Source organism: Passer montanus, unplaced genomic scaffold (genome assembly GCF_014805655.1).
Source record: "Passer montanus isolate IOZ18808 unplaced genomic scaffold, ASM1480565v1 scaffold26, whole genome shotgun sequence".
Classification (NCBI taxonomy): Eukaryota; Metazoa; Chordata; class Aves; order Passeriformes; family Passeridae; genus Passer; species Passer montanus.
In genome coordinates, this window is record NW_024367261.1 from 4,355,929 (window position 1) to 4,380,450 (window position 24,522).

At 39.8% G+C, this 24,522-nt stretch overlaps 1 protein-coding gene across 4 annotated transcripts in view; it reads right to left on the bottom strand.

The window, feature by feature from the left end:
* CAP2 (cyclase associated actin cytoskeleton regulatory protein 2) overlaps window positions 1–16,683 on the bottom strand; it is a 67,965-nt gene extending 51,282 nt beyond the window's left edge. Inside the window, exons 1-4 of one of the 4 annotated variants that reach the window (XM_039712076.1) lie at window positions 16,397–16,598; window positions 10,515–10,624; window positions 4,371–4,495; window positions 688–788 (exon numbers count right to left, since the gene is read on the bottom strand). In XM_039712076.1, the coding sequence (XP_039568010.1) occupies window positions 688–788; window positions 4,371–4,494 (225 nt within the window). In that variant the 5' untranslated portion in view covers window position 4,495; window positions 10,515–10,624; window positions 16,397–16,598. Of the gene's footprint in view, window positions 1–687; window positions 789–4,370; window positions 4,496–10,514; window positions 10,625–14,208; window positions 14,306–16,396 lie in introns of those variants that run through there. The other 3 variants (XM_039712077.1, XM_039712075.1, XM_039712078.1) reach the window with 3 other exon arrangements.
* Window positions 16,684–24,522: the final 7,839 nt, after the last annotated feature.

The following is a 24,522-nucleotide window of genomic DNA, read 5'->3' on the forward strand; positions in this document are numbered from 1 at the left end:
GCCACATTGTTACAAGTAAAAGAGATGTGAGTAATAAAAACAATGAGAACAATATATTAATTGGAATGATGATACACATGCCTAGAAAACAACCACAGGAAGTTATGATTGCTTGGGCCCACCTGTTGTTTGCTACTAATTTGTTGGCACATGTTCTTAATTGTGTTCCTGTCCTGCAAAGAGCTCAGCAACCAACAAAACTATTCAAATTGCTTCTGACTGAGAGTATTGCAATGAGAACAATATCTCTATATTAAGTGGAATGATGATACAATGCCTAGGAAACAACCACAGGAAGTTATGATTGCTTGGGCCCACCTGTTGTTTGCTACTAATTTGTTGGCACATGTTCTTAATTGTGTTCCTGTCCTGCAAAGAGCTCAGCAACCAACAAAACTATTCAAATTGCTTCTGACTGAGAGTATTTATAATTTTGCATTCTATGGTGTCCAACTTTAGTGCTGTAGAAGGCAAGCAATCTCTTCTTATGAATCTACACAATCTTGTGCTGTTCCCAAGCCAACTGTACTCAGTGTGATATGCCAGGCTATCTCTATTACAAGAATTAATAACTTAGAGTTTGTTCTGCTATTAAAATACTCCTCTACTCAGAAATCAAGGCTGATCATACAGATTCCAAGACTTGTATGCTTCCATCATCATGGGAAATTCTGAGTAAATACTTACATGTGTCTTCACATCACCTTCAAGAATCTTGCTGTACCTGAGAAACTCAGCAACACTTCCATTCAGCAGCCTATCAAAGGCTTCCACATATGGTGCTATGCCTGTAGAAGAGGAACATCCCATTACAATGGGCTCATAAAGTATATAATGCATAGGACATGTAGCAGATGGAGGAGGTGTATCATAGAAACTGAGGAGATTGCTGTAACTTCATTTCTAATTTATGGAATCAGTGAAAAAGGATGTAAAATTATTTTTGTCCTAGATAGAAAGAAGAGAAAAAAATCCTGCTCTTGGTAGAACTTGAATAGGAACCTGTAAGCGAATTTCCTGTGTATAATGCAATGGGAAGCCACTTTCGTCTTAAAATAACATGTGCTAAAGCAAACGTGCTCAGCCCTTCAAAGGAGTGACCTGAGAAGTCTAATTCTCTTAATAAAATTCCCCTATTGTACTTTAACCAAATATTAACCCTTAAAGAGAACCTGCACTGTACTTAAAACTATTTTTATACTACTCCATTCCTGAAGATCTCTGTGATGTTTGGTGGCTTTTAATAGCAACCAATTCCATTTCCAGTAAGTCCTTGGAATGGGTTGACAGTAGATTTATGCAGGGAGATATGGCTTTGTAATCTCCTCATTTTGTTGTCTCACCTTGCGAAACTGTCACTGGATAAAGAAAGCTCAAACAAGTCTTCCAGACAACATAACCCATTGACTATATATATGCTATACATTACAAAGGAGGAATAAAGCTGCTATTTTCTATATGGTACACAAAGCAGTTTCCTAATTAAGTGAACAATCAGAAAGTGCAGATCTGCCTCAGTTTCTTAAGTACCTGGCTTCTACATGGCACTATGTGGTACCTGTTAAGACAGCAAAAATAATCTTTCCTTTGATGCTTTCCAACCCTCCCATTACTCCTTCGTGTCTTGTCTATGCCTCAGAACCTTTGCCAGATCCAGCATGAATGACACACATGTGAATCCATGACATATGTAGGATCTGAGAGAACAAGGTTAAAATTCTTCCCTGCCTCTCTCCCTCATTAATAAAGCCTGAGGATTGCTCTGAAGAGGTACCAGGCTTTCCCCAGAGAATCTGCTTTAACCTTTTGGCACTATATAACAATTGTGTCCAAATTCATAGTTATGAAAGCCCTCTTTATTCCACAAGAGTCATCTGGCTCCATGACAGAATAAAAGACAGGCTCTGGCAACTGGAGTTCGCAGTGGCCCGTGTGAAAAAGAAAATATAGTTAGTCAGCTAGGTGGGATTTCAAGGCTCCTTTTGTTCTCTTGATGCCATTCACCTATAATTCTGAGGAATTTCTGGGCTTTCTTCCATATTAAGTGTTTGTGTGTAAACCCCTCAAATGACCTAATGCACAAAAGGTTTTAGCTGTGGGGATGCTTTCCAAAGCCCATTTATGTTCTTTTTCAAAATCTGTGTACGTTTCCAAAAGATTCATTGTAACGTTTTCCTTTTAGAGTGGAGTTTTACATAGCAGTTCACCAAATTCTCCTATGCAGAACTAGAAAGCAACTATGCTATTTTTTACTATTCAATGCAGCTCACTCCCAGAAGCATTTACTAGAATTTGCTGTGGGCCGTGCAGAGCAAGGGAATTATTTATTTGCAGTTCTGCTGTTGTAATGCCATTTAGGAAAACAGTGAAGGTACAGATCTCCCATCCTGTTTCTGAAAATGTATTAATTGAAAAAAGCCAAGGCTATTTTTTTTTAAATAATTCTAATTATGAAATGGTCTTTTAGGGGATAGAGGTCATGGTTGAAGAAAGAAATGTACCTCCATTTCAGCTGGAGATTTTAAAAAGGCCACACTCTGGCTTGAGTGACAGTTTTGAAGGAGAAAAAGAAAGAAGAGACCTGTAAGACTGTTTCCTTTGCAGTGGCTGTGGCAATGTGAACCTCTGCAGAAGCACAGTGACACAGGCACACAGAGTGGTGTTTGGGGCACTGTAGGTGTACCAGTCACACAAACTGAAGACTTTCCCAACTGCACCAGCAAAAGCTAATTCCTGAGTCCCTGTGTGAGACACTCTGCCTGGAGACATTATGCAGCCTGGCAAGCACCCCATGGTGCTGCTCATCTCAGCTTCTTACTGCAGTCTCCCAGTGGGTGTGTTTTATAATCACACTTCAACAAGGCTTCTCAGTTGGTTTCTTCTAGGGAACTGTTGAGGTGTTCAGGCTCTGGCTCCCTGGGGGCTGAATCTTTTAACCTGACTGAGCTCTTAGGTCAGGTTAAAAGAATATAAGCAGTTTTCATGGAAGTACCTGGCATGGTGAGTTGTCTCCTGTTCTGAAAGCAGCCCTGGTTCTGCAATACTGTGCTCTGGATAAATACAGATTCACCTAAATGGACTCATTACATGACTAAATTCTTTGAGAATTGCACAATTCCAAGTGGTGATTGATTTATTTGTCAGTTTGTACAACAGATCATATTTCTCCCTGACTTTGCTACAGTTTGCTAGCTGCCTAGCTTTTGTCTGGACTGCAAGCACTTTTTTACTGAAGCTTTCTGTGACTGGCAAACTCATCTGCCATGGAAGCCTGCTGGAAGATGGCTTTCCTGCCACAGAAACACACTGCTCTCAGTCAGCTGCTCCACAGCAGCTGCCAGTGTGCAGGCCCATGGACAGACACAAGGGTGCAGGGAACGTCCCTCGCATGTGTCGGCTGGCATAGGGGACAATACAGCAGCTCACACACTTCTCTTGTTGCTGTGTCAGTAAAGGAAGCTGCCTGCAACTTTCCATGTGTCGTGGAGCTTCTGTACAGCAGCTGAGTCCATGCTAGGATGTGCTGTTCTCTGGGGAATCCAAGAAAGGGCAAGGAATACAGAAAGCAAAGAACATGAAGCTAATAAAGAGATATATGTTGGGGTTCTGGATGAAAAAAACAAGTTTTGGAGAGAGGAAAGAGCAATTCTATTCCATCATATTTAGAAGTACCACATATGTAAAGTTATTTAGCCTATAACTTCAGGTACCACAAAAATTAAAGCATGAAAAAATATGATTCAATGATATTATATGAACAGACAAAGAACAGGCTTTTTTGGTATATTCTCCACTGTAGTGCTTTGGAGAGCCACTTGAGAACAGACAGCTCAAGAGATAAATAACAATGTAAGGCCATGGATATATAGCAGTCTTTAGTGAGCAAATGCTTCCAAACAAACTCATATTTGATTAAGGATGTTAAACAAATTAAGTGGGTCTGAACTGTGAAATTCCAAGAGAGCTGGCAAATCAACAGTGTTTATATTGGTGATTTCTAGGGGAATATTTATGCTGTACATTCAGGGGATGTCTCATTTCTTCTGCTAATTGGGCTCAAACAGACATTTTCACCTGGGGAGTAATTTACAATGATATAAGTTGTAAATATAATTGCTAAAATGGAAATACTAATAAAGTTTGAAACATGGACAGTATATTTAAGAAAAGTAAAATCATTAATTTTCTAGGTTATATTAGTTTAGAATTGTGCATGCTACTAAGCTTGTCACATGGCACTTCTAAATAAATTTTTTAAAATATTACTTTATTTTGTTACAGAATTTGTAGGAGGTGGGATCACATTCCCTCTTAGAAGACAAACATATTTTTAATAACAGAGAGATGGTACTTCAAAATAACATACTTACTTCCATTGACTCCATTGATGCCATCACACTCCATTCCCCCAGATCTGTGTGAATCTGAAAACAATGATTCAAGTCGAGTCACTGCTTTCTCCAATCTCTCCATTAAGCCATGAGTCTCTGCCATTCTGAAAAAAATCATTATGGATAGTAACAGTGTTAGAACCCTCTCAGTGCCAGACCCCTCTCAGTAAAATCCTTGCTACATGCTGCAGTTCTGTTCATCTTGTGGCTTTTTCTTTTATGGTAAAACTCTCATGTTTTAAGCACTGTCTTTCTGGCACATAATCAGTTGCAGTGAAGCAGCTGACAAAGGGTAACTTGCTTCTTTGTCAGCAGGAAATCAGATCAGTACTCAGCTCTGGTTCTTCCTTCTAAGAAGCAGGTTCCAACCACTGCTAGTGTAGCTTTTAACAGCCTGCCCGTGAACAACTTATGACAAAATGCATATATATGCTCCAAACCAGAATCTGAGATGACTGGAATAGTCAAAGAAGTAGCTGGTAAAATCTTCTGCCTATAATGATTTGAGTCAGCGTTTACAAGACTAAAATACAGACACAATTAATACTTTCTGATTTTTGAAAAGGTTCATTCTGAAATTTGCCTCAGTCTTTTATACTTTCTAGTAGGACCCAGCCACTTGATTGAAGACTACACAAAAGTCCAAGAAGGTCTTCTGTTTATTTTTCTTATATGATTTGCTATCACTTTTCCCCTTACAGAAGTACCTGATAGGAACCAGTGTTTCCCAAGCTTTTAAAATCAAATGCTAATTAACATTTGGATAGAAAAAAAAATCCAGAGATCCAGAGGCTTGCTTTTGCAGTACTGCTTTTAAGATTAAACAGAAATGAGGTTACATTTTTAACAACTCACACATTGCCTTCTTTCCTCACAATGTGATTATCTGCTCTCTTACATGTGAGGCAGTGTAGGCATTGACATTTTTGAATATTGGCCAATCTCTCAGGAAAAAAGTGCTATATACCATACAGAGTGAGAAAAAGTTATATAAGCAAAGGCAAAGCTATGTTTAAATCCCCTATCATTTAATAGAGCGAGTTTAATGTACACATTCCCCACTTAAGGTAGTGAGTGTTTGATGCTGATCAGTGACATTCGGCAAGGTGATGATGATGATGGCTCTTGATTAACACGATCCCTGTGGCCACTTCCAGCCCAGCCCCACCCTAGGCTGCATCCCCTGCCCAGCACCGGGATGTGCAAAAGCAGGAGCGACAGAGGAATGCACATCCCCAGCTGGGGCAGGCAGGGAGTCAGAGGCTCTCTGGGGCCATCATCCTGTGGTGTTCTTCCACAGGACATTGATTTCTGTATGGCTCGGAGACTAGAACAGTCAGGCAGACATGGAACAGAAGTGTAAATGTATTAGTTCCTAAAGAACAGCCTGCTAGTATTGCAGAGATATTGAGGCCTAATAGCAGATTCCAATCAACTGCACCACTCAGCAACCAAACCAAACATTGCTGCTTCAGTGTCGCCACAGCCAGTGCAGAGTGCCTAAATGTTATAATTAATAAGTAAAGTGCCATGGAAATAAATGTTTTCATTTACAAACAAGTACTACTAATTCTTATTAATAAAATATAGTAACATTTTTTTTCTAAAAATTTAAGCACGAGAAGAAATTAGCTACTAGGACTGTGGAAACACGTGCAAAGCTCTTATGCTCTGAGTCATGCTGCCTTTCAAACAGGGTGGGACATACAGACTTTATAAATGTAATGAGGTTTGTGTTTGACCTAAAAGTGAAGCCTAAAGAAGATTTTACAGCATAAAACCCTTGAAAGAATCATTCTTGTGAGAAAGTTTTGTCTGGCATTGATGGGGTTTTCCTATTTGTATTAAATAAAAAATCAAACCCCCAAAAGAGGATGACATTAGACAGCATGCATACGAACAGTGTAAAAATTCAGAGGGGCTCTCTTGCCTTATCACAGAATGGGTCAGGTTGGAACGGACCTCAGAGGGGTGATCTGGTCCAACCTTCCCATTCAAGCAGTCATCCCAGAGCATACGGCACAGGATTGCATCCACACAGTTCCTGAATATCACCAGTGAAGGAGATTCCTCAACCCCTTTGGGCACCCAGTTCCAGTGCTCCGTCACCTGCACCGTAAGTTCTTGCTCATATTCAGGTGGAACTTCTGGGCATCAGCTGCTGCCCACTGCCTCTTGTGCTATTGCTGGGCACCACTGAGAAGAGCCTGGATCTGTCATCTCAGCACCCTCCCTTCAGCTACTGACAGACATTGATGAGGTCCCCTCCCAGTTGCCTCTTCTTGAGGCTGAACAAGCCCAGCTCCCTCAGCCTTTCCTCATGGAAGAGATGCTTCATCTGATGCAACCCTGACCAACCAAGAGTTGCTTGGTCAGCTTTGCATCCCTCCACTGGACCTGCTCCAGGAGCTCCATGTCTCCCTTGTGCTGAGGAGCCCAGAAGTGGACACAGCACTCCAGCTGTGACCTCACCAGGGCTGAGCAGAGGGGTGGAATCACGTCTCTTAACCCACTGACAATATACTTTCTTTATACTGCAAAATGCACACTATTATGTTTGAAAAATCAATTCATTTAAAAAAAAAACACACCTTAAATTTTTTAGAAGGTTACAAATATCTTGGCAGAAATGAGACAAATGTATCAGGGGAGATTCTGAAATATTCTGAAACTTTTATGAAATATTAAAACTTTTCTTAAAACAAAGCACTGTTAATCCTAAAAAATATTATGAATACATTCTTTTCATATTTTACCCTACTACATAAAAGCCTAAAATGGTGTCTATTTTAAAAGTTCTGTTTTCAACCACTCTGAAGTCTGGATGGTGTAACATAGCATACTAATGCATAACACAGCATAAAGTCAACTAATTTCATCATTATTTTAAAATATATTTATAGTATAGTATCTGTTTTTCTTTATGTGAAGATACAGTCTGGTAGGTTTACAGTCAACTAATTTCATCATTATTTTAAAATATATTTATAGTATAGTATCTGTTTTTCTTTATGTGAAGATACAGTCTGGTAGGTTTACAGTCAACTAATTTCATCATTATTTTAAAATATATTTATAGTATAGTATCTGTTTTTCTTTATGTGAAGATACAGTCTGATAGGTTGGGTTTTTTTCATTTGCCTTAAAATTTTCCTTGATGATGTCATCAAATGTCACAAAAATTATGCACAAACTTCTATGGAAGACCTGTTACTTTTCGGCCTCTTCAGCCTGATTTTGCCTGTGAAAGAATCCAATTATTTGATTACAAACTCAATAATTTGAGTGCACACACCAGGAGGTCTGAGGAGTCTCACAAATGAGCAGACTTCTAATGTATTACCTAAAAAATGACCTTCTGTAAGACACTAAGAATACACATTACAGTGTCAGAAGTTCAGGGGAATAACCCAGCTCAAATACCTGGAGGATCTTTTAATGCAACATTTTCCTGCTACAACATAGTCTTTTACTCACTATTTTCTTCACTGTTTTATTGTAGTCCCATTAACTGGAGAGCTACAATGTTGTTCTTCCAAAAGCAGGCATCATCAGCAATCACAGAATACTGTATTGTTAGAGTCTTTAAACAGAGGTAGAAACCATTTTTACCCTAATATTAGGGATGTCAGGTTTCTATTCTTTTTCTATAGAATATTACACTTAATATTCATCATGTTTATACTCTGTCTACCTTTTTATACATTTATATAACCCTGAGTACATGGTATCTGCATCTATTTCTATACATATATGTACATGCACATCATGCACATAAGAATACACAGTTATGCCTGTCATGTATAAATAAAGTGTAAAAACACTTTTGTGATGACTGTCCATAACACTAAAAGAGCAATCAACTGTACATATACTAATTTTACATTTACACCTCGCTTTACCATTAAATGACACAGTGTTATCCACCTTACAAACAATACAGGAATTAAAGTTACTGTCCTAAACATCCACTGAACAATAGCATGACAACTCTCTTTATCCATTCTCAATCTAAACACTGACATCTTTTCCTGTACATTGGGATTTACATATTTGGCTCATGTTATGACACACTTCAGCATTTTCTTGGCCTATATTCAGCTGTTTATCTGATTACTTATTCCACACTGCACTTTGCATGGTCAAAGAGACACCACAAAGCCACAGCTCAAAAGGAATCAGAACACAAATGGCACAGCTTGACTCTGTGAAGAGACTATCTGCCATGATACAGCATCAGAGCTTATATCATAAATAAATAATGAGATTGGTCTACTTACAGCATCAAATTAAATCTCTGCACATTAAACAAAGATGATGTAAATATGTCTATGGCATGCTTCCACTCTCCTAAAGCATGTTTTTACTTCAAGACAGACTCTATCTCACCTGTCAGGATTTTAATTAAAGATTTGATCATTAAGTGATTATCAGGGTTAACCATGTATCTTTTCTTGTATCTTGTATCTTTATAGTTGCTGACCACCTATAAAGAGTTAAAAATAACAATGCTTCAACTCCCATGTAATCCTTATCCAGTTGCTCTCCTGGTGAAGAAGTACACACTGTCCTGCACTGAAAATAAGGCAACCTAAGAGTCAGGAACGGTGTTAACACACATCTACTGACAAATCATTTGTACACTAACATTGGTAACAGTCTCTTGGGCACAAAATCAAGACAGAAAATCCACAGCTCTGCCCTGTTTTCTGTTAGTGGTATATTTTTTGGGAGTGCTAAAGGCATGTGGTAGTACTACCATCCGTCATTTCCTCCACAAAAGAAGTAAAGCCAAAACCAGGTAGAAGAAAGCCCGTTGAAACTCAAAGTGTGGATTTCTTCTTATAGGCAGGCCTTGGGAGATCACTACTTTCCTCCCCAGCTGTTTCAAAGCACCATGTATCTATTATCAGGGAAAAAAAACTTGGCTGTAGACTAGAATTTCCTGACATACTGATCCCAAACAGCATACTGTAAGTCAAAACACACATGTACTATTCCTGTTACTATTGTATGTGACTTACAACAGAGGACAATATTGCTCCATCCTCAAGAAGAAACAAGGTGTAATGAATGCACAGGGAAAGCAGTACAGGAGCATAAGGGGGAAAAAACCATATGATGACATATCAGGCATGTAAAAATGGGGTTTTGAACAAAGCAATGGTGCTACCTTGTAAAGCATGAAATGATTTCACAAACATCAGCAAGAGATAGAGTACAAAGTTCCACAGTTTGTTTTGCTTACTAGCACTCTATTAATTTGAAAGGAAAAGAAATTTATTTTCTTTCCTCCCCTGCCCCCACTCAGTACCAGTTCTTCCAATTTCATCTAGTATCTGGAAATTCATGCAGGTCTCACTCATGCACATCATCTGCTATCCTACATGTCAGATTTGGATTTCTTCTCTATGCCAAAAAAGGGCAGATGCCTAAACCAGATTATAGGCAGAAATGTGGCATTTAAATTGTATTTACCATTGTTGCACTGCCTTGCAAGTGGAAAATCACACTGTCCTTGGAAGTACAGCACCTTGCACATGTGCTTTCTCTCTTAATCTTTTAATAAATTGCTACCAAGATATGAAATAAAATACACAACCCCCCAGATTGCCAGCTGGTACTATCAGAGAGCCAGTCAGGAACATTTTATAGATTCAAAGCACTGTGTCCTCTGAGAGTTCCTCTGTACAATTTATGTCAACATAAATCAAGGGAGGAGAAATGCATTCCTGAACATCCCCTCAAATTACAAAAGCATCTTACATTACTTCATTTCTGACAAAAACACAGACAGCCTGGGTCTGAAATGGCTCCTTTTCCTATAGCATCATTCAAACACCTACAAATCCAAGCTGGTTTGAGTAGGCAGTCTCTTTGCCACCTTTGGCATGAGACCCAAATTCCTGCTGCATCCCATTCTTGTTCAGACCCCCACTGGCTTGGGGTCTTGGGGGTTCCTCATTCCCAGACAGAGCTTGGAAGCAGCTCAGTACTGGCTGGGTGGTAAGAAGAAGCACTTGAAATTCTTTGGGTTGCTATCATAAAAGATTCTGGGCAGAGAATGCAAAGGGAACAGTGGTGAGAAGAAAGTATGTGTTGGTAGACCAATAGGAACATTACCTTGTATGGTTTGTGTTTTGTTTTCCATTAGCTGTAGGGAAGGAATGTAAACAGAGTCTTCTCAAACTGATGTCAATTTGGATTAAACCAGAAGACCTCTCAGTAAGGCCCTGTGTGAGAAGAATGATTTGAGTTTCAAATCAGAACCGATTTTATTGTTTTGCCTCTACTACAAGCTCATTTGGGAGCAATTTATTCTTAAGTACAGAGAATTATTTAATTTTTAAAGCTCGTTAAAATAGTTTTGTATATCAAACAGTATTAAAATTTTGACCTTTTTTTTTGTTAAGATGGACAGTTATACCCGAAATAGCAAAAAGACAAAGATGTCTGTATGACTTCTGCTTTTTGTGGATGGATGTGCCATTTTCAGCCATTAAGTTGATCTGAAGTCTTGGCTGACTCCAGTATACTCATCATAAAATATTTCTGTCTAGCTCACTGTGTGTGTTAGACACTCATTCACTGCTATGCTATGAATGAGTCCCTTATGGCTGTGCATAAGAGTGTGCTACATCAATTATCTTGCATGTGGACTTCTTTCTTTGGCATAACCTCTGTGTTTTTAAAGAGCTACTTTTTATAAGCAAAAAAACCATTTGCATAGAAGTAAAAGCAGATTCATGCTGAACCTCTCCCATTTAACCCAAGTGTTTTCCTTTGTCTGGCCTTATGCTGTTGGTACCACAAAGCATAATTTTCTGTTTGCATTCTGGCTCCTCCTCTGCTTCTCTCCCTCTCCTAGAGATCAGGCTGCTGTCTACAAAAACATGCAGAAAAAGAAGAGAGCCCTTTATCCATCCCACTGTTCAGAAAAATTGTAAAACTTGCATCGTAAAACAATCTCTGTTTTGACAAATACCTCTAAAACTGTGGATGCATTTTAGACTTCTTATCACATCCCTGTTTAGCTCCATAATATGGGTGAGTAACTGCACACATCAAGCTGTATGTCTACAAGACAATGTAATAATAACATTATCAGTTATCATTATCAGAGGCCTAACTGATAATAAAAAATTATCAGTTAAGCCTCTGATAATTTAATATGAATTCTTTAAAATACGGCATGTACTCATGTATGTGCTTAATATCTCCTGGAGTATCAGTTTACTTTCTAATTATTGGGAAGTTCTGTGAAGAGCTGCTATCCCTTGCTGAATAATTTTGACTGTCATGAATTTTGTGATCACAAAGAGCAAGTTCATTATTTAATGATATACTGAAGCAGTCAAGACTGCTTGACAGTTTGTGTAAGCATGATTGACTTAAAATAACCAAGGCAACCCAGTTTCTAAGTACATTCTCCTATTCCTTTTATGCTCACTTTTCATGTCACCACTGCTCATGGTCTTTTGTCTTGGTTTTATTTTCTTTTCTCCCTCAAATGAAGTGTACAGGTTTTAGTATCTGTGCAATCAACAGAAATGCAGTGTTCTTAGCCACCTCATTTACTATATATTAGTGTCAGGCTCTTCATGTAATCAAGCATCCTAAAGGCCTTACAAGCCATTTAATTACCTGTCACAAGTCCAATTACTGTATGTAAGCAGACTGCCTTGCTGAACCGAGAAAATACTGTATGCAGGCATTGATTTTATTCAAGTGCTTCAGTTCAATTCATAATAACTGAACAGTAAGATCCTTTATGCTATGGTTCCAAATAAATTAAATTTGAACTCTCTAAAAGGGTAAATTCCACAAAGTACAAATGTTTCAGTACTTCCAGGATGTGAAAGGAAGAAAACAAAGGAGGAAGTTAAAACTAAGTGAAAGGTATTGCAAGCTCTAAAAAGAGAAACTGTGAAATTACTTTTAAAGAAAAGACAAGACTATAGTTATTCAGTACCAAAATTTGGAACAGTTTTGTTTGCTGTGCTGGTGGCCTTTTACAAAGCTTCCACACCCTACTTCTCATGCATATCCATATTATGTTGAACCTGAATAGCTGGGCTTGATTTCAGCCAAGTTTGCAAGTGTCCCTGTTCTTACCAGAACATCCTGCTGCAATCTGTGTCTGATGGTCTCAGGCTTATCGTGGCTGCTCCACTCAGCCTGTAGCCAGTGGCTCTTCCTCCAGCATAGCAGGAGCCAGCAGGGCTTAAACAAACTTTTTGCCACATGAGTCCTCCCTCTGCTCTGCAGCTCAACTGGGATCTTTATTGGTCACAAAAACTTAAGGTTTTCTTGCACCTCCCATTCTAAAACTCGTCCCACTGATTTTGCAATACTGCTGCCATTGCAATTTGTGCCTTTGCTTCTGGTTCAGGATGAAGTGGGCCAGCTGCTATTAAAACTGATCTTTCTATTTCCTGATATAACCTGGTTACTACTTAAGAGGTCCTAAGCTTTAATGATAATCCATGCAACCTACTCACATACAAGATCTCAGACATTTAACTACTTATCCCTCTGTTTCAGTGGGAGGTCTTGCGAAACACAGAGAAATCAAACTGGACCTACCCTAGAGGCTTGTAAAAGTCAGCCTTTTTGAGGATGGTTGTTGCTTTAGAGGACCCAGAGCTGCTAGGTGAATTAGTCTGCTCTTTCTAGACAATGACAGATTGCACACAGAAATGTAAATGATTCTTTGCATTCCTTCCGAAGAGCAATTAATTAAATATTTAAACTAATACAAAACATAGCCTAGAGCTTAGGATCTGAGCAGATCTTCTTGGAAAAATGTGCCACTACTTAATTATGTAATTGAGCATTTCCCTGTTTCATTTTTTTAATATATAGCCCACAAAAGCATTAAGGCTTTAATTCCCAGCATATTACTATTGGTATTTGGAATTCTACAAGCAACCTCTTTGACTCGCTGTTCCCTGAAAAACTGTGGGTCAGACAAAGCAATTCCCATTAGCATATACTCAGGAGAGTAGTCTCAATGGAACCTTTTAAATAACAAAAAGTCCCTGAAACTGGCAGTCAGAATACCTTAAGTACACAGGTGAAATTAAGACAGCAGTAGGCAGTATGTGTACAGATTGTAGTGGTGTCTATGCCATAAAGTCTTGCTAAATGGTGATAGAGGTCACAGAGATTTAAGAACCCCCCAAACTCCCTACTCTTGATGAAGCATCTGAATCAGCATAATCATTGCCACAGATGCAGCTGTGCTCAGGCATGCTTCTGTCACTTCAGCATACAGTGCTTAGTAAAGGTGTTACTATTCTGGTATAGTTGTTAGCAGTGACGTTCTGAAGATGAGACAAATCTTTAGAGTTTGCAGGTATTATGTAAGCAGCTGGAGTGGACTCTGTACCACATGAAAATGACAAGTTCCCATTTGTCCCCTCTACTGCAAAAGATGCACTTGAAGTTTTAGAAAAAGGAATGAAAATTATTTTTATATCTATCAGGGGTACTTTATCTAGAAAAATCCTTTAACCAGTTAATAATAAAGCAGAAGAATAACTGCAAAAATGTATGCCTTGTCTATCATAGGTGTTTCTTTGGTTTTGCCCCAATAAGCACAGAATGTTCTCTTTTGTGTAGTCAGATGTTCCAGTAGGCAGCAACTGCAGCTATTGAGTTTGCTGCTGTTGCACGTGATGTTAGAACTCGTGCAGAACCACTAAGAATATTCTTTAACATATTTGGCAGTTCATCATTTCTCTCCCCAGAGTTCAAACCAACTGCAACTTTATTGCCACTGACAGGCCACAGATTAAAGCAGAGATTATCTGACCTTGTTCAGGTGATGTTGCAAGTCAAACTCGAGGCTGTGAGTTGAATACAAGTTGCCTGGTTTCCAGCTCTCCTTATTTACTCTCTTTTTCCAGTACCTGCTAACTCAGATTACCATGAATTTTGGACCTGGGTGAATTTTAATGACATTTTTTTTTTAAACTTAGGGTGCCCAATGTATTTGCATGGTTAATAAGAATTATACAGTGGGATCAGAATATATAATGATGGGAGGGAATTTAATATATGTAATCTTAGTACCCTTGCTCCTTATGGTATATACTAAGAAGCACTTTTCTCCACTGAAGTGAGAGGCACAGCTGACAAAGAATAATGAAAACATGTCAGAGGTTGGTTATACCGTAATAGTAAATAATGCACATCCTCTTCATTTTTATTTAATTGAGAAAACATATTTTATTCATTAAGTTTGGAGTTGTGCCTATCCACCTTCCACATCTGAGCAGCATTCAAGGGGAAAGACACATAGGAATCATAGGAGTATTCAGAAGACTTGCATTTTTGTTAAGCCCAAAACCAAAAAGGCCATATTGTTGTATGTGCCTGGCTTTGTTATAGAAAGTAGATTGCCTTTGTTCTTGTGCAAACTTGCTCAAAATAGAGCCAGTGTTATGAAATCCTGGTACGGCATAAAATGCATAAAACCAGAAAAAAGTTCACTATCATTTGCATAATAAGTAATTAAAAGGAAATGCTAGGATAAAATTTGCACAAAAATTAGGGTATCTGACTCACAGTAATGTCTTAGAAGGCCAGATTTGAGAGTACTGTATTGAGTTCCAACTCATTCCATCAACCACTTTACTATTCTCAGTAATTTTTCGAGTTACATTTCTGAAGCAGGACGAGTTTTCCGATTACAATTTCACAAAACAATGAAACACGGTAGTCCATAAACCACTGCCATTTTTGCCTGGATTAGAAACAAATTTATAAAATCTGCAGGTTTGTCCCACTCAGACCCCCTGCTAAGCAGATCCCTTCCAACTATTTCCTAATGGACTGGCCTCTGTGAAGGGGTTTTTTTCTGACATTTTCCATCACTCAGAAACAAACACATTTAGGTAAGGTATATAAAAAAAGCTTTCTTCCCCAGATGGTCTTTGTTTTTTAAGACCGCCCCTACACAATACAAAATCGGAATTCTAGTTGATAAAAATGCTCACTGTTCATGCTGCAATGCCAAGATACAAATCTACAGCAATTCCCAAAGCAAAGGACAGATTGCACATTTTTAGGTGAGGTCACAAGTTCTTCTCGGCTGCGTCTCTGGGGGAGTGCTCCTGATGTCAAGTTCCTGCAAAACGCAGGAGCTCGGCTTCACGGGTCTTCATTTTTGCCTTCCTCTTGCCCCCTCTGAAAGCCACCTTGTATTCGAAGTATCCTTTATCTATTTTTATGTAAAGGTACATATTACGCCTTTAGGATGCTCACCCTAAGATGCTATTTAACTCTTTCTTCTGGGCTAAACCTGGGCTAAACCTCTTCTGCCACCTCCACCACACGCACACCTCCGGCTCCACGGGCGGGGGGATGCCAGGGCTCGGCGCCCCAGCACCCACCGGCACTACAGCCGCCTGCCTCAGAATTAGATCATCTTACGCTGATTAAGAGAGTTCAAGACCGGCACCGCTTGACAGCCAGGTCTGCACAAACAAGCCGAGGGCATGTTTAATAACCCGCCGGCTGCCGGGACCCGGGCGGGGGCTGGGGCAGAGCCCAAAGCACCCCCGGAGTCGCTGCCGGCGCTGCGAGGGGCTCGGCGGAGGAGATCCGGCTTCGGCCCCACAGAGGATCCCTCGCGTGCCGTGGTACTTCGTTAGGGTCTCCCCTCTCCCAGCCCAGATTACTCCCTTCCCGCTTCCTACCCGGGGGAAGGGACGGGGAGGTTTTCCGTGCGCAGCCCGGCGCAGGTGACAGGAGGGAAGTCGAGGGGCAGCGCGGGTCCCTGACCCAGATACCTCCAGAGCACTGCCTGCCCAAGGAACAACTCTGCCGCCCTGCCGCCCCCGGCCGAGCCCGGAGTCGGCCCCTCATGACTCTCCCCATGCCCAAGATGTCCGCCGGCAGCGGCGGGAGCGCACCCGCGGCCGCGCCTGCCCGGGGCCAGGGGCGTCGGGCCGCCCCCGGCATCCCGCCCCTCCCGCCGCCGCCTGCTCTTGAGTTACCTGGTTTGATGACCCGCGTAGCCTTTTTTTCCCCCCCTCCTCTCTGCAATGAAAATCCGCGGCCGGTCACTCGCTCCCCCCCTCCCTCGCCTCGCCGCTGCTCTCCTTCCTCCTCCTCCTCTTCCTCCTCCTTCTCCTCCTCCTCCTCAGCGGGAGCCGGTGTCAGTCAGTCACATCAGCTGCCCGGGCAGGCAGGGAGAGCAATGCCCAGCAGCTTCCGGGAGTGCCAAATAAAGACAAGTCCAGAAAGGGAGAGAGACGGTGGCAGAGATGGAGAAAGAAAGCAAAAAGTGGGTGGAGTGTGAAAATGGAGAGAGAGGGAGAGGGAGAGGTGTCTCACGGCGGCGGCTGGGAATCTGCGGGGAAATGGCAGTGGTGGAGCATCACGGAGGAGCAGGGCAGACTGCAGGCAGCCCAGGCTGGAGGGCACCCATGGTTTGGTGGCCCTGCTTTGCCCGTCAGGCACAGCTTGAGAGGGTTGGAAGTGAGCACCCCACAAGTCTGTTCTGGTCCACAATGGGAAGGAAGAGTGAGGCCCGTGTAGAAACCATCAGACCCCTCACCTAACATGGCAAGGAAGGTCGAGGGCATCCTCATGTACACCTGGATACTTCATTGCCTGCTCTAGTCTGGACTAAACTGTGTCAGCCTGACCACAGCTGGGCCCACGGTGGGGCTGCTGCCTTCATCCAGTGTGGCCGTGAAATCAGGACTTCCATGACAGCAGGACTTCCATGAAAGCAGGACTTCCATGAAAGCAGGACTTCCAGTGGGCAAACCCTCCCATTTAGGCCTCAGTTGTCAGGCTCGCCGGGCTTTGCACCAGTCCGTGCCCGTGCCAAATGGAAGCGTGAGTGGCTGCAACTGTGCGGTGCTTGTCACCACGTGGTCCCAAGGGACGTTCACCTGAAATCTGCTTCATGCACTCGTAGCAAATGAGGAGTTGGCTTTCTGCATGGAATCTTGGGAGAAGACCATTCACAGCCTCTAGGGAAACAGTCTGCTCTTGAATGGAAAAAAAAAAAAATCATTAGATGGTGATAATAAAACAGACCACATATATTTTTCAAGTCAATATATTTTTCAAGTCAACCATGTGGTCATGCAAAAAACAGTAGCACATTTTTCTGTCATATAGAGTTTATTTTAGAAGAATTTATGTTTCATCTCTAATGGTCTGACAACACCACTATAAAACATAGAACATAAGGATTTGTTTTAATTGTGCAGCAGTTAAATGTGGGCTGAGAAAAGTCATATTTTAACAAGAATGCCATGGTTAATAGCAGCCTACAGACCTCACTGCCTGAAGTCAGTGTTCAGCAAAAGCAAGCAGACTGCAAGGATCTGTCTAGGATCCAAACTCAGTAATGCAGACAATGTAATTGGCATTGGAAATTGCAAAAAAATCACTGGCGCAGTTTGCCCATATGAAGTGAAATGAGCTAGTTCTCCTTGGCATGTACAAGCAGCCAGATGAAATCAACAGAACAGCACATGTTTTAACCAGAGCATCTTGCCAAACCTTCGAAAAGGGTGAAGGTAGTATGGAATTGAAAACCTGATTGAAAAAATGCACAGAATACAAAAACTACTCAAGAGAAATGAGAAACAAGCCAGAAGATCTCCTTCTGGAAGGAAGACCCAAAAGGATTAAGAAACAGTGAAACTACTACATTTACAGTAAAGATCCAGGTCTGTATTTCTTACAACTCAGAGGAAAAAAAAAAATCTCAAGACTTCTGTAGTGTCAGCATGACAAGTTGAAACTTTAGGATGATAAATGCAATGGAGTTTCTGTAGAATGTCAATTTAATTTGAGAAAATGTATTGTAGTTAAGTGATGAAAAGTTTTATAAGCTCTTATTGTAAGAGCTCAGTTGAGCAGTTCACATCATCCTTTTACATAACGGGCATACAGAAAAGAAGGAGAAACTATGAGGCATTTCTTTTCTATGGAAAGTTTTATGAGGCTACCAAATGACCATATGCCCTACATGTCTAAAACATGTCTGTAATCCATCTTTGCTCCTGTCTTCTAGTGCTTTCTTCACAAAACAGTCACTTATTTCTTTTTATCTCAAGAAGAATTTTGGCAAACATAAAAGGCTTAGTCTAAGGTAAAAGGAACAACAAGAAGTAATAAATTTAGTAAGAAGAGAAAAAAGGGAGATTCAGTAACTGTAAAGTGACCTCATAAAAAGGAGGAAACCCAATGGCAAGCAGAGACATAAGATGTAGTGCCTGAAAGTGCTAGAGAAGAAATCCTTGCGCTTTCTGTAATAAATAAAGGTAATCTGAAAGGGCAGTTCTACTAGAGAACTTCAGAATTTTCAATTCAGGCTGAGCAACATCCCCCTACAGAGAAGAAAATGAGAGATGTGCAAATTTTGGACTTTGCAAAATATTGTATGTGCAAAAAAATTGACTAGATAACATGCACTTGTTCTCTTCCATCAGGAAAAGGGCTTGGACAGCATTAAAGAATAAGTTTTGAAAGTAGTATTGGAATTGGCATCACGTGAAACACTGAGCAAAGAATGACTGGAACATCAGGCCTTGGGGCTGGCCACTTTGCCTTCAATCTAACAATACATTGAGATATACAGAAAATATATTGATGCCTGTAATAGAAACATTAACAGTTAAAGATTTTTATTTATGTACTTTTTTAGTGAAGACAGGGCTACCAGCTTCCAGATCAAACCATTCCAAAGAAGCCTTAAAATTCTGACTTAGGCCATAGCCCTCTTGAAATTTTGAGGAGCTCTTTAGCAAGAGGCGCAGTAATAGCCCTCTTGCAGGAAGTTACCTAGTTAAAATGTAGCAGCTCATGGAGTGTAGTAGATTAGATGTAATATAACTTTGTGGTTCTTTTTTTCATTTTACTTAGTAACTTTGCTGCTGCAGACAATCTGTGCCAAGGCTGACATGTTTTATTCCCTTTTATAGAAGAGTGTGTTTCTAAAGTTGTGCAGGGATCCCAAAGTACACTTCAGAAGCCGTAGATACAGGCTATCAAAATCTCTGTAGAATGACAGCATTGTAACCTACTTAGAAGAAAATACTCTGGTGCATCTTTTATTTGCATACATTTTTTCCACAGAAGAAGACTTAAAAATGTTAATTGTTACTTTCCTAGTCTGTGTTGAAAATGGACTTTCAATGTCTGTGACTGTAAAATTTCTCTATTGATGAAAGTTGCACCTAAATGATTCATAGATGAGTCTGGAGAAAACCACAAATATTGTTGCTCATTGCCTTAATTTCCTGCAGTCTGTCTTTGCTGGGGCAATACAGAAAATATGGATTAAAATTGCAGAAGCACTTACTGATGTGAAAAGAAATTGGAATATCATGTGAAAATCTTGGTAGTGCAAATTGCTAGATGTGCTTAAATAATATTGGAGTGCATTCAGGACATGTCAAGATTGCTTTTGCTTACCAAATCTGCTGTTTAGTCTACAGAATTTGAAAAACAACATATAGCTAATTAACAAAATGGATCCCTGAAGAGCCCCTTGTGGTTATCTGGTACAGATCAAGTGTCAAAACATGCAGGAAAAAATAAAGGGAAGATTCTGCCAAAGAAGTGGACGGCTTTTCGTCTTTCAAACTGGGGTGAAATCTGTCATCATTCAAACTGTTCACCTGTAAAATATGCAAGCAGATTCAAATTACATTTCATTTCATAGCTGTCACTCTACTGCTTTTTTATCTCTTCTCTGTATTCTTTTTGTGCAGTAAGCTCTGGGGGTGTGGGCTCTCATAATTGTACATTAATTATTCGCATGCTTCTTCTTAGAGATTGCAACATAAAAAGTTAAGTAATGAGCACGCGCTTATCGTTAAGTGTGTGAGCAGTGGCAGCCCCGTGTAGCAGAGCACTTAAGCATTCCCGTTGTATTTAAGCAGCTTGTCACATGGAATTACTCACTTCTTTATAATTCAGTATAATTCAATTTAAGGGCTTTGCTGATTCCAAGGGGAAACTGTTCTGATCTCACAAATACTAGTCTTTGAGACTACTTTTACTAATGGTAGTTGTGTGGTTTAATTCAGTTCTGTAGAGGTTTTGGGAAAGCTCCTCAGTGGATATGGTAGGCTTGGGCCTCAGCTCTGCTAAGTATTTACATTGCCCTGTCTGTTGATGATCATGGTGTACAGGCTCGTGTTGTAGTTTTGCTAAACAACCTGTTTTATACACTACTGCATTTTGGTATGGATTTCAGGTGAAGTTTTTTGGTTTTCATATAATTACAGGCAGAAAATTGTAAGGAACTTCTAGTGAGGATGATTTGACTGAGCAAATCTTCCAAGTGTTTGAGTGTTGTGTTATTGTGCCAAATTGAACTCTCTTGCTGTGGATCAAACCTAAGGAAGCAGTAGTCAAAAGGAATAACAAAGTCTTACTCATTGTTCAGTGTTAGTTTTCCTATTTTAGAATCTTAGCATTTCTGTTTAAGCTTCCTGCTTCTGTAGTCACCTTCCTTTCAATCTGGGATGAAGAAGATTCTTTAAAAGAGACTGGCAGTATTCTCTAGTGAGGTCCCAGTGCAACTAAACAAAGCAAGCTACTGCTTCCAGCTGAGTAGTTGAATTGCAGAGTTCTGCTTTGCTAGGGTTTCAGGACAACTTTACCATGATGCTGGCTTGCTGTTCCAGGCCCAGATGTGAGCTGTGAACCATCTTATTAGGATAATTGCAGCTAGTTAAATGTCCATGCACTCAGCCTAGTCTTTGCCAGTGTTTTGTAATCCATCTGCAACAGAGGAAACTGCAAGTGTACCCAGACACTGCTGGAAGTTAAATAAAATGTTTCACGGTCATCTTCATGCCACACTCATTTGACTCATGTGTCCCACCATCCCTGAAGCTCCAGTCACCTTCAGAATGTGCAGATGGGTCAGGCATGGAAGTCTGGTGTTTTAATCTGTGTATTCTTGTGGCTGCATTTTTTTCTTAGTAGGTGACATGGTTTTTCTTGTCTGCTGCTGTGTTTCTTTCATCACCATGTGTGTGATGGCATCACTGTCATCATCAGAGCTTGTCAAGCCTTGTTGTGTCTACATCATCAGTAAAATGCATCAGTCTTCTTCATGTACTACTGTCAGTTAAAATCCCTCATTTAGTGATCAATCAAAGTAATTTTTGCTTATTGCAGAGGAGGTGACATCCTTTTTTTTTTTCCCCAGTAAATCCTGGTTGTAATGTGTTTTATTTTTCCATCTGCTAGAGGTAGAAAGCATGGAGTCATCTCTAAACTTTTTCCTGGCAAGACTTAAAAATTATTACCAGAGATCAATATTCTTGTTGCTTTGGAAAACCCTGACAGCTGGTGTGCAGCAGAGGTACTGAAAAATCCAGATGCACAGAAAATAAGATTTTTCCCTGAAAAACTGGGGATATTTGAGATTCTTTCTGTTAATGATTTCAAGGTTTACTGTGCAAACCACTGGGCTTGAAACTTTTGTTTGTTTGTTTAAAATACAGAATTGCCTGATTCTAAGGAATGGTACTTCTAAGAAAACACCTATTTGAGCAATATTTGTGGTAAAATCACATGAATTGATAGCTTAATAAGATTTTTTTACAGTGAGAACATTTTGTAGGATATAATCAAATAGCAATGTGGGCAGATAACTAATGTGTATTCTGAAAGATATAAATTGAGTGTTGTGCCCTTAGTTAAACAGTGATTCCTAAGTAGTGTAACCTCAGTTGTGGTCATTACAGGCTAAGTAAATCTGAGAAAAAGCCCCTTAGAGACAGAATTTCTCTGTTCTTCCTCAAAAGTTAATAAGCTGCCAGGTGACATTTGCTACCCACTTCTCCCAAGGCTGTACCTAGTTGGTTTTGTCCAGCTCAATCTCCTTTGCACTATGTGGGTGAGGGGAAAGCAAGAAAAGCACTTAGTCCCTGTTAGATCATTTCACTCAGGCAGTAAATAAAGACCTTTACCTCGACATAGTCACCGTGCTTGGTCTTCTCCTGTAAGAACCCATTTAGCTATTGGCAGGTATCTTCTGTAAATACACTTACTACCTTAGTATAGGGGGGAAAACCCATGAGTTTTTAATGTGAGTCTTGAAATATTTTACCTAGTTCTTGAAAGAATCTGAGGTGATTTATGCTTTTCCCCATGCAGAATGCCAGGAGTGAGTTTTCTTCTGCTCTTTCAACCTCTCCTTCAACCAAGAACTTGAAGAGTCAGGATATCTCAGTGTTATATCCTCCTGCAAAATGACACTGCTGGCAAGGATCTCTAGGTACAGTACATTACTTATATTATTATGGAGTTTTGTCAGCCTAAATTATTATTTTGCAATTTATGACTACCTAGATTAGGGATGCAGAGCTGATCAGGCACAGCAGCACAGAGCCTAGCACAGTCATTTACTCCAACTTTTATATTCTTCATAGCAAGTGGAGTAGCATCTTTTTATTTTACAATATTTTGTGAGCTTTTTAAGACTAGACACCTTTTCTGAAATCTTTCTCGATACATGATTTTGCTATACATCTGTGGCAGAAGGATTTCCTCTGTCACATAAAGAAGGTGTTACTTCAGAAATATAAAACAAAAAAAAGGTTTTAGGATGAATCAAGCCAATGAATAGAATAGACTAGACTAGACTAGACTAGACTAGACTAGAAAATTTCAGTTGGAAAGGACCTACAGATGATCGTCTAGTCCGTGTTACCTTACCTTTTTTTTTTTTCCTCAAAAAGGGAGGAGGAGCAAAGTAAAGTAACAAAACAGAAAGAAATGTAAGAAAATAGACTTAATTTTAATATTTAAAATGGATTGGAGGAACCAAAAATATTTCACACTGATAGGCTGAAGTCCTGTTTCTCCTCAAGGTAGTAAGTGCTTTGTTGCTGGCTGACAGGTCAGCATTTCACCCTACATGTCTGAATGAATGTTTTCCTTGAATAAATGCAGGCCAATTGTGTAGGTATCAGAAATAATATTTTTGTTTCAAAACCAGTCATTTATTTCATTCTTATTTTCTTGCTTCCCTGTATTTACAAAGACTCTGCATATATTGCACTGTATTTCTAAAAGCTATCATTTTCTTTAGAAAAGAATATTGTTTGCTCTCATGAATAATTTATCTTGGAGTTCTCTTTTAATCCCTCATCAGATGTGCCATTCTTGTATCTTCATAAAGAAAAAGAAAGGAAAACAACACTCTAAGGCTGATTTATGAAGTAAAATGAACAGTAAAAATATATAAAACCTTGATATAAATAAGGACTTCAGTTTTGATTTTAAGTCAGTTGTTTCGGTACTTCTGGAACAGTACTATTGATTATATACAGATTTCCACTATTCTAACTGATTTATCACAGAGTATGACAAAAACATGAACAATAAATATGATGAAGATTTGATATTTAACCTTGAGCTAATAAGGCTAACCATATGTGTAGGTTTTGAAGGGAAAAAAGAAATTCTTGGAGTACAATATAAATGAAACTGTGAATCCTATGTAATTTATAATATTTGTGAAACAATAGTTGATAAAAGTTCCTATATATCCCATTAGGTTGAAATAGAAATAGTTTAGATGCAAAGGAAAAAACTTAGAAGCACCTTCATAGACAATCTGTGGCCTTGTCTATGCTTGTTATTAGATTACAATTGTTCCTTTGATGTGCACATCAGATTAGCAAGAGACCTTTCCACATCCCAGTGAAGTTCAGGTCTGTCTTGTCCCTCTGATCTGTAGGAGGTCATCTACCTCTACTGCCCAGCTGCTGAGCTGGGACTTCTCCAACTCATTTCCCCACTATAAGATAGACTTAGGCACTGCAGATTGGGTAAAGTGTGTTTAAAGCATCATAAAACTGTTATGTTGTGGTATTTATAAAAGGTTAAATGGTTTTAATGCAAATAGTTGGGTATTGCCATGAGGAATGTCAAACCAGTAGGCACTCATCTGTGCCATGGCTTACAAAAGGTTGTTCATGTATCTGAGCAGACAAATCCCGAAACGTCAGCTTCTTCCAGCCACCAGCTTCATCAGCTAAATGAATAATCAGCTAAATAATAATCAGCTAAACCTGTTCTGCTTACCTGTGCTTGGCTGCCTCAGCATGGTTCAGTGGTTTGTCTGTGG